At 47.0% G+C, this 11,115-nt stretch overlaps 1 protein-coding gene across 3 annotated transcripts in view; it reads left to right on the forward strand.

Annotated features, from left to right (window-relative positions):
* The first annotated feature begins 2,624 nt into the window (after window positions 1-2,624).
* The window catches only part of Slc35d2 (solute carrier family 35 member D2), an 89,937-nt gene continuing 81,446 nt past the window's right edge, over window positions 2,625-11,115 (forward strand). For 2 of the 3 annotated variants that reach the window (XM_029557194.1, XM_029557195.1), the window contains exon 1: window positions 2,625-2,805. In XM_029557194.1, the coding sequence (XP_029413054.1) occupies window positions 2,681-2,805 (125 nt within the window). In that variant the 5' untranslated portion in view covers window positions 2,625-2,680. The remainder of the gene's footprint in view (window positions 2,806-11,115) is intronic. The other variant, XM_008855115.3, reaches the window with a different exon arrangement.

Raw genomic sequence — 11,115 nt, forward strand, 5'->3', positions numbered from 1 at the left:
GGGGTGGTGGTGGTGGTTTGAAACAGGATCTCTCTGTAGCCCCAGCCATAGACCAGGCTGGCCTTGAACTCAGAGATTCGCCCACCTATGCCTCCCAAGTGCTGGGATTAAAGACATGGGCCACAATGCCTGGCTCCTCAGCTATCTTTTTTACACAGTATGAATTGCTATTCCTTTAAAATTATGGTCTTGGGATGGAGAGTTGGCTCAGTGGTTGAGCACTGACTACTCTTGCAGAGGGCCCAGGATTGATTCCCAGCACCCACATGGTGGCTAACACCTATCCAGAACTCAGATCCAGAGGGATCTGATGCCCTCTTCTGAGCAATGCCCTCTGGGCATTGCATGACACAGGTGCATTTACATATATGCAGGCAATACACTCATACACATAAAATAAAAATAACATATTTTAAGCCAGTCCTTTAATCCCAGGACTTGGGAGGCAAAGGCAGATGGATATTTGAGTTGGCGGCCAGCTGGGGCTACAGGGAGACCCTGCCTCGAAAATAAGATAAATAAAAATAGATATTTTAAAATTACGGTCTTTTAGATTGTGACTATTTAACTTATCTGATTCATTATTACAGTGTTAGAAATACACTGGGGCTGGGGAGGTAAAGGGCCTGCTGCACAAGCATGAGGACCTGAGTTTGAATTCCCCAGCACTGGGGTCCAGAGACTGGTGGATGACAGGGGTGGGGTTCACTGGCTCCAGCCAGCCTAGCTGAAATGGCCAGCCCAGGTTCAGTAAAAACAAGGTCAGCCTTTGGCCTTCATGCCTGCATAGATGAACTTACCTACACACATATGTGCACACACACGCTACCCTGGTGTGGTTAAGTGTTTCTTGTTTTTTCTTTTAATACAATTTTTGTTGGGGGTTGGGGGAGCCTATGCAGTGGCTTCTATGTGAAGGTCAGAGACCAGCTTATGGGAGTTGACCCTCCTTCCCATCATGTGGGTTCTGGGGATTGAACTCAGGTCATCAGGCTTGGTGGCAAGTGCCTTAACCCACTGAGCCATCTCACAGGACCTTTAAACTATTGCCAGCGAGCCTTATCCCAGGTTTTAAATTAGGGTAAGAGGTTGAGATTTCATTTCCGTTACGGATGTGTTGAGTTTGGAATCACTTTGCCAAGAACTCAAAACCCACTAGGTTTTCTTTTTACCTGATTTATTTTGGTTGATCTATGGTTGAGCACTTGGAATGACAAGATTAACCTGTCCTGTCGTGCAGAAGGATCTCGTAAGCAATTCTTTAATCAGGTTGTGGGATGACAGTTTAATATTGACAGTATAGAAGTATGTAGGTGGGAACAAATGGGAAAGTGGTGAGGATTACCATTAAGTGTATGTACGCCTGTACACACATATGCCTGGAATAGTCCTTGGGGCTCATGCATGCTAGGCTGTAAAGGGACTTTAAACTGTTTTTCAAAGTTTGAAGAGTGGCGAGAAACAATAGATCTTTTGGAGGAAATCAGCCAAAATAACTAAGATTTTTCTAATATGTGTATATGTGTGAAAGATCTAATAAATTTTGAATTATGTACATATGTGTGTCTGTGTGCATGAGTATCTGCACATGGAGGCCAGAGACGTAGGTTCCCCGTGGAGCTGGGGTTACAGGCAGTTCTGAGTGGCTGGACATGGGTACCAGCAACTTGAGTCCTCTGAAGAGCAAGGGCTCTTAACCTCTGAGCCATTTCTCCAGCCTATAGCTCTGATTTTTAAAAAATTTAAGTGCCTTTGTTTTCTTTCCTTGGGGTAATTTGGGCTCTTCTGGCCAAAATCTCAGGTGCTAATTTCTCAACAATTGTGCTTTCCATCCAGGCCTTAACCGCGCAGTTTCCAGACCTGCTGTTGAGAGCGTGGTGCAGGTCGGCCGTTCTAGCATTGATACAGATAAGCTTTAGCCTTATTTAACAGGAAAGCTTTAGCATTTCTAAAAGTCTAAAGTTTCAGGATTTTAAAATTACTTAGGACCGAAGATTCGGGACAATGCAGTAGCAGGCGACTCCTGAGGCCTTTATTCACCGAAGCAGGGCGCCTCCGCGGCTGCACCACGGGAGGGGGGGCGAGGAAGTGAGCCCTGGGGCCTGGGAGGACAGGATCTTCCAAAAAGCCACCACCCCCACTCCCGCTGTTCCGGTCCTGGAAACTTAGCAGTTCTAAGCTAGAAACAACATTCCTATCAGCTGGTGACCGGGTAGATCAGTGACACTGCCGCGCGGTTAACCGGCTCAGACCACACAGGCCCGGGTAGGCAGGTTCCGTGTATCAGGGCCCCAAACCGTGAAGTCCACCTGGCGCCCCGAGCCCGGCCCGCAGACCTGGGAACCTACCGGGCACTCACTTGGAAGGGGCGCAGGGAACTTTCCCGCGGTGTGTGAAAGGTTCTGTATTGCGTGGATGCTCCGACGGATTGCTCTGTCAAAACGTATCTCAAACAGGACTCTGGACAAAAAAGTTGATGCGGGGGCGGAAGCAAACCAACCTGGAGGTGTCGCCGCCGGAGGGGGCGGTAGGACCGAAGGCTTTCCTGCTGTCCCCAGCGCGCGGGCGCACTCGGGGCGTGGGGCGGGCCGCGATCGGGGTTCGCGCCCCGGCTCTTCCTGTTCCTGCCGCGCCCTCTTCTCCGACCGTCGGGGGCGGGGACCAGACGGCAGGCGGGGAGATGGAGGGCGCCGATTCCGATGCGCGGCTGCCCTCCCGGCTGGCCAGGCTGCTGTCGGCGCTCTTCTACGGGACCTGCTCCTTCCTCATCGTGCTGGTCAACAAGGCGCTACTGACCACCTATGGGTGAGCCAGGGTGTGCAGGGCACGAGGTGGCTGGGGCCTGCAGAGACACCACCCCACCTTGTTAGAGTCACCACCCATAAAGTATTTCCACTCTCAGGGATAAGAGGCACCGAGCTGAACCTGGAGGGCCAGAGTCACATGCTTTGAATAAGTACATTAGCTGAGCTAAAAATGCATATTTACTTGTTTTAACACAGGGATTCAGTGGGAAGATCAGGCTTGACTAAAACTCAGATCTCAGCCGCCCGGGTGCTGGGATTAAAGGTGTTCGGTAGCACAAACCTAAATGTGATTTTAATGAATAATTAAAGAAAATCTTTTTGATATTTTGAGCAGGGTCACATGCAGCCCAGGCTGGCTTCCTACTCCCTAGTAGGCAAGGATGACCTTGAACTTCTGATCCTCCAACCTCCACTTCCTGAGTGCTGGATTGCAGTTGTGCAACACCACACCTTTTTATAGGGTGCTGGGAATGGAACCTAATTCTTTGCCCTTTGTTAACTAAGCTATATCCCCAGCTCCAAGCAACAAATGTTGACATTCCACAAATTAGACCTGTGCTGGTAATCTCATATGGATAGGCCATTCTCAAATAACCAGCATGCTAATGGAAAACAAGGAGGAGCAATTAGGGGTTTCTGAGTTTTTTGGAATAGAGTGAAGTGTAAATCTGTGCTATCTTGAAGTTATTTGCAAAGAGTCCTGAAGGAACTGTGGGTTTAAACCTAGCCCCACTGGTGAGAGTTCTGTTCCTTGGCACTGGTCCATACTTAGCAGTTTCCTCAGATGACAAACCTGACTGATTACTAGCCTGGGAGTGAGCTCCCAGGGCTTTGTCAGAGCCACCACAAGTGAGGGCTCTGTGTCAACTACCCTACAGCAAGAACACACAGCATTTAGAGCCCAGAGAGTCAGTCAGATGCCTTTTTGTTTTGGATTTGGAAAAACTGAGAGCCCCATCAGCTCCACAAGTTGGAAGTCCAATAGATATTTATTGAGCACCTACTGTGTGCTGAACCCGTGGTAGGCACCAGGGAACGAGTAGAGACAGCATGAAACCTCTTCAATGGAAGCTCTGTTTCAGTGCTAGAGAATAAACAAGCAGGTTCAAGAACAGTAAGGCAATAACCCAAAGTGATGGGGTCATGTGGTTGGTGCCAAAACATTTCAGGCAGGAAGGAACAAAAGCTTGGCAGAAAGGAACAGGGAGAAGCTCACCAAGGAAAGGTATGAGCATGTGCCCCAGTGGTGGGAGACACCACTAGAGCTATGCAGGGAAGGCAGGAGTCAGAGCCCTCCTTCTGCTCAGTGATAGTTACTGTATCCCCAGGATGTGCCCTGCCACTGTGCCAGGCATGTAGGTAGCTGAAATTACATTTGTGTGTGTGTGTGTGTGTGTGTGTGTGTGTGTGTGCGCGCGCGCGCGCGCACCACCACAGTATGCATGTGGAGCTCAGAGGACAATTTTTGGGAGTTGGTTCTGTCCTACCATGAAAGTCCTGGGAATTAAATTCAGATTTTCAGGCCTGGAGGCAGTCACCTTTATGCACTGAGCCATCTTACTGGCCCTAACTAGTAATGTTTGTACTCTGCCAGGTGTGGCTATGCATGTTCAAGAGAAAAAACTAAGGCAGGAAAGGGAGTGTGGGGTGAGAAAGGATCCATAGTGTTAGCATGGTTGGCAAGGTGCCATGAAGAAGGTGAATATTTGACTTCACTGGTTTTTGAGTGTTTTGCCTGTGTATATCTATATACATGCACCATGTGTGTGTAGTGACCACTAAGGCCAGAAGAGGGCATCGGCTCCCTTGGAGCTGGGGTAACAGGTGGTTGTGAAGTGCTTGACTTGGGTGCTTGGACTGAACCTTGGTCCTTTGCAAGAGTAGCCAGTGCTCTTAATTGCCCTATACTGGTTTATTTTAAAGGACATTATAAAGGATGCTGATGAATAAAGAGATGGGGAGGACATGGTATGGGAGGAGGAGCACAGAGCTTCTGTGACCTTCTGGCCCTCTAGGATCTTCTAGATGCCCAGCTCATTCAGAAGCAGTCTAAGCACTGTCCTCTTAGGGTTTTATGAAAGTTTCTAAGTTATCAACCATTAGTTATCTGAAGGGGACATTAAGCTAGGGCCTGAGTGAGGTGAGGGAGTGAACCACTCGAAGAGATGGGGAAGAGTATTCCAGATGTGTAAGAGTGAAGAGTTTGGGCAGAAATGGTATAAGGTTCGTTCTAAGTAACTGGTGACTTGCCTTGGAGGGCATTGTTCTGAGTGAGCTGGAAGCTCAGGGAGGTCAGATAAGACCTCAGTCAGTCTGGTTCCTTGTTGAGAGACAGGGAGGCCAGGGTGGAAAGAGGAGATCGTGATAGCTTTCACTTTTTTTTAAATTTTTTTTTGAGACAGGGTCTCCCTGTAGCTCCGGCTGCCCTGGAACTCACAGAGATCTGCCTGCCTCTGCATCCCAAGTGCTGGGACTACAGGCATGCGCCACCATGGCTGGCTTCACTTATATTTTTTAAAAAAATTTTTTATGTATATTAGTGTTTTGCCTGCATGCCTGTCAGTGCACCCTTGTTATGCAATGGGTATCATGTCCCCTGGGACTGGAGTTAAGGATCATTGTTAGCTGCCATGTGGGTGCTAGGAACCAAACCTGGGTCCTCTGCAAGAGCAGCCAATGCTCTTAACTGCTGAGCCATGGAAGGTGGAGAGGAGGAGACTTCCAAGAAAATGTTTGGGCTGGGATGAGGCTTAATTGGCAGAGTGCTTGCCTCACATTCTTAAGACTGGTTCAATCCCCAGCACTGCATAAACTGTCATGGTGGTGCACACCCGTAATCCCATTATTTGGGAAGTGGAGGTAGGAGGATCCAAAGTTTAAAGTCATCCTTAGCTACATAGCAAGTTTAAGGCCAGCTACAAGAGAACTTGTCTCAAAAAAAAAAAAAAAAAAAAAAAATCAAGAAAATGCCAGAATCTGCAATTAAAAATGAGATATGCTGTGGGCTGGCAGGCAATTGTGTCAGGAAGGCTGAAGATGAAGACTCTTGCGCTTGAGCTTGCTGGCCTCAACTGCCTGGCCAGTGTTTGAAGACAAGGAATGCCCAACCAGGACCAATTTGAGTTCACTCTAAAGCTGGGTATAGCTGGCTACAAAGAGATCTGGGACTGAACTCTGAGGCTGTTGGGACTGGAGTAAAAGCAGGATTGTCTAGGGCCTGTGGTCAGCTGGTCACACTTGCGATTCATGATGGTTGTGTGGGCAGGCTGGTGCTGAGGGTTTTGTGTTTCCTATTAATACTCTTCTCTGTGACATGAAAGAATTTACTGATGATGTTTAATGAATAAAGCTGGGCCTAGTGGTACACACCTCTAATATCAGCACTCAGGAGGTAGAGGTGGAAGCAGGAGGGTAACCAAGTGTGAAGACAGCATGGGCAACATTGGGTACCCTTGTCTCAAAAAACCCCCAAACAAACAAGAAATTGAATTCAGTTCAACAAATATTTGCCCAGCACTTGCTCATTGTGATTTGCCAGAGGCTTTGGGCCTTTGTGTGTGTGAATGTGTACGTCTGTGTGTCTGTGTGTGTAGATGTTTGTGTGTATTTGTGGGTGCAGGTGCATGTGTATACATGTGTGCCCATGTGGAGGCTAGAGGTCAATGTCGTTATATTCCTCAGTCCCTCTCTGATTTACTTTTCAGACAGGGCCTCTCACTGGAGCTGGCGGATTGCCAGCAAGCTCCAGGAATCTTCCTGCCTCTACCTCTTAGCACTGGGAATCCAAACTCAGGTCCCCATGCTTGCTGTCAAGCACTTAACCCACTGAGTCGTCTCCCTAGATTTCAGAGTCAGATTGTTGAAGGAGCTGTGCCCACATACTTCCTTACTTCGCTCCAAGAATTGAGTTCACAGATTGGTAAACTGGGTCTGTGGCACTGACCTTTAGTTAGTTCTCATACTTGCTTGTACCTGGGAGTTTGAGGCTAGCTTGGGCGACACAGGGAAACTGTTGGAACAACAAACAAGTGCTCCCCCAAACAAAAACCCCAGAAATGTACAAAGACAATAATAATGATCCCTAGTCCCACAACTTAGATCCGACATCTTTAAATGTCTATTTTTTTATATTAATTTTTTAGTTATTTTGAGACTGGCTCTCCCTGAAGCCCAAGCTGGCCTGGAACTGGATATGTAGACCAGCTGGCCTCAATCTCATGGAAATCTACTTGTCTCTGCCTCTCAAGTGCTGGAATTAAAGATGTGAAGTTATGTGCCATTACACCTATTTTTTTTTTTTTTAGAAAGGCATTCTGTCATGGTCATTTAAAAGAATTCAAATAAGAGAAACTTTAGATTGAAATTTTTAAAAATTATTACATTTATGTGGGGATAATTTCAGACATAGTTTTGGCTGGAGGAATGAATACATAGATCATAGTTGGAGAAAGATGTACAGGTTGAATTACTTTTTGCAGAAATTCATCTATAAGTATTTTTTGCTCATTTGTTTCTAAGTGTTCTTAATCCAAATAGAAATGGGGAAAGGTAGACTCTAAGGATTACCTGGATATCTACCTACTTATTTTTTTTAAGAGATTTTTTTTTATTTTTAATTAAGTGTGTGTGTGTGTGTGTGCGTGCGCCCATGTGTGTATCTAAGTGCAGGTACCCTTGGCAACTGTCAGATCCCCTGGATCTGGAGTTACAGGCAGGTATGAGTTGTCCCACATGGGTGTTTGGAAACAATGTGGGGTCATTTGCAAGAGCAATACATGCTCTTAACTACTGAGCCCTTTCTCCAGCCCTGTTTTGTTTTGTTTTTGTTGGGACAGGGTTTCATGTAGCCCAGGCTGGTCCTGAGGGCACTATGAAGCCAAGGATGACCCTGAACTTCTGGTCTTCCTTCCCCCATCTCCTCAGTGCTGGGATACAGATGTGCACCATTCTACCTGGTTTGTGTGGTGCTAGGGATCCAACCCAGGGCTTTGTTCATGCTAGCAAAGCACTCTACCAGCTGGTCTACATCAACAGTCCACACTGCCTACTTCTTATTCTGAAAATTTTCAAGCACGATGAACAATGGAAAGCTAAGCATAGTGAGTGAGCACTTGTCCATACAGCACTGAAAGGTGGTAACTGTTCACATTGTTATGTTTGCTTCCTCACCATTGAAAATCCTTGAGGACATCATAGTATGTGCAGGCTCAGGAATGCTTCAGCACATCTGTCCTGCCACACAAATGTACTTACACAGTACCAGTTTTCACTTTTATCAAACTTACTAGTTTCCTAAAGTAGTCTAACACCTCATTTACAATCATCTCATTTGGTCCCAACTTGTTTTAATATTTTTTAAAAACTACTTGAATTAAGCTGGACGAGGTGGCACACGCCTTTAGTCCCAGCACTTGGGAGGCAGAGGCAGGCAGATCTCTGTGAGTTCAAGGTCAGCCTGATCTACATAGTAAGTTCCAGGCCAGCTGGGGTTATAGGGAGACCCTGTCTCAAAAAGGCAAAAAACGAAACAAAGCAAAACTTGAATCAAATTTAGTTAAGTCTCATGAAATGCACACAGTTACATAATTTTCTTTTACTCATTTATTCATTCTTTTTCATGCAGTATAAACATTTCTGGCAGGATTCCTTTATAACTGGCTCTGTGACTTTCATATCATATCATGGTAGGGACTGCCCCACCAGTTGGCTTTGTCTGAGACTTTAAATCAGATGGGCATCCCAAGTTGCACTCATGTGAAATTTCACTTTAACTGAATTTAGTGGAGAAAAGAAAAATGGACATTTAGCTCAACAAATAGCTGATTTTCTTTTCCTTTATTTTTTTAAATTTATTTTTATTTTATGTGTATGAGTGTTATGCCTGCATGTAGGTAAATGCACCTGTGTCGTGCAGTGCCCACAGAGGACTGAAGAGGCTGTCGAATCCCCTGGGACTGGAGTTACGGACAGTTGTTAGCTGCCATGTGGGTGCTGGGATTCGAACCCAGGTCTTCTACAAGAACAGTGAGTGTTCTTAACCAATAAGCCATCTCTCCAGCCCATTTTCCTTTATTTTTTAAGATGTTGCTGCATACCAGGAAAACCCTCTACCACAGAGCTACGACCATAGCCCATACTTTTCAAATATAGTCATATCTGGAAGGGAAGCGATTTCCCAGCATACCCAAAGCACTAAATGCTCAAGTCCCTAAATGGTGCATTATCTACATTTACCTGCACACATCCCCCATATACCAGAGCAACAAATGCCTTTACAAATGCAAGGAAGCCAGGACTGGAGTGATGGCGCAGTGGTTAAGAGCACTGACTGCTCTTGCAAATGACCTGGGTTCGATTCCCAGCAGCCACATGGTGGCTACCAACCATCCTTAACTCCAGTTCCAGGGGAATCTGAAGCTCTCTTCTGACACGGCCACACTCATATACATGCAGACAATACACTCATACACATAAAATAAAAATAATAAATAACCCCCTCTGTTTCCTGGGCCTGCAGGACCCACAGGCCTCTCTTCAACCCGCAGGCTTTTCTCTCTTGAGTAAGTCGATTGGGCCCTCCATACCTTGACTCCCCCAACATCACTCACCCTCCCATCTCCCCTGCCGGTCTCTCCTCCTATCCTGGGCCTTATCCCATTCCTTGTCTTAGTGCCCCAGACACCTGGTAAACCACCACTGCTTCTTCCAGATCCTGTGCATCCAGAGCAACTCAGTTCCTTCTCGGTCCCGGGGGCGCTCCGGGCCTGGCCCCACCCTCACCTCTCTCTGCCTCCCTGGGTCTGCACAATCCACCAGCCTCTTTCCTGGATGCCAGGGCTGACTTTTCCTCTTCCTGGTCCTTTGCATCCAGACCAACCCAGCTCCTCAGTGCAGTCCCCAGGGGCCCTTGGAGCTGCCTCCCTCCCCTATAGGGAGTGCTCTGGGCCCCAGGCGTGGTGTGCGCGGGTATCTCGGGGTCTCCGCCACACCTGGCTGGTCTAGGCGCGGGTCTGGCCACAAGCGTCTCTGGCCCTGGCTCACGTCCCGTGTCTCTGACTGCGCGTATTTGGTGCTGAGAGCTTCTCTGCTACTGGAGCATTGTCCAGACGAATTCTGTCCCTATTTCACCCATGTACTTTCCTCAGGATGCGACCTTCACTGGCCACTGAACCACGTGGGAAGAGTACGGAAACAGCAAAAGCTCTGATGTCCGTGGGTCGGTAATGAGGGAGTGCACCCCCCGGAGAGATTGGATCGCCGGTAGTAAGACACAAGACTCAGGCTTGGCTCAGTCTGTGTTTACAGCTTTATTAAGTATCTCTGCTCCAGCTCCTGCTGATCCAGCTCTCTGGGACCCAATCGCTGGGACCCAATCTCCGGGACCCAATCTCTGGGACCCAATCTCCGACTATTAAGAGAAGACTAGGATATTTATACCATGGGGGTAGTGGTAAAAGCTTTTAGATACTTTGTGAGGCATTCTATTTACATATGGTAGTGTGTTTCTGCCATGCAGCCAGACAGCTGACTACCCAGAAAAATCACACAGGAAGGCATGGAACCCTTCAGAGCCAAAGGCCATGTTTACGAAAGATGCCAGGAAGGCACCCTGCTATGAAAGGATCCCCAGCACATAATCCCGAGCTGCATGAGCTGTCCGGACATGAAGGGACTTCTACTTTGCATAACAGAGGTCCCCAACACTCCCCCATCTTCCTTTGGGTTGGTATGGCCATCTCTGGGTGGCACGGCCACCAACTGCACTAGACCAGCATCTTTCCTGGGCCCGGCTCCCAGGCCAGTCCAACCCCCAAATTCCTGACCAAAGTCTATCCTGGAGAGGTCCAAACCTTAGGAGAAAGCCTGAGAGCATCTGATCCTCATCTGACTTGGGCCTCTGTGGGAACTCCTGAAGACAAAAGCAATCTGGCCACTCCAATGTAAAATCAAAAGAGAGAACTGGAAGCTTAGACAAACCAGCCTTGCATACCCAAAAATTAAACCACAAAGACACATAAAATTCACAAAAAGAAGCAGACCAAAACTTGAAGACTTGAGTCTCACACAAGAATCAAAAACTACAAAAGAAATTCACATGTCAAAATCGCAGAGATAAAACATGAAAAGCCAAAATACCATATCACCACCAATTACCAATAGTCCTCTAGAATAGTACAATGAGAACCCCTTAGAGATAATGCAGGACATGGAACTCAAAAGAACAATTATAAACATGATAAAAGAATTCAGTGAATTTAAAGAACACACAAATAAATCAAAGAACTGAAGGAAGATAGGGATAAACTTC

The sequence above is a fragment of the Nannospalax galili genome, unplaced genomic scaffold, assembly GCF_000622305.1.
Source record: "Nannospalax galili isolate Female #2095 unplaced genomic scaffold, S.galili_v1.0 scaffold467, whole genome shotgun sequence".
In the NCBI taxonomy this organism is placed as follows: domain Eukaryota; kingdom Metazoa; phylum Chordata; class Mammalia; order Rodentia; family Spalacidae; genus Nannospalax; species Nannospalax galili.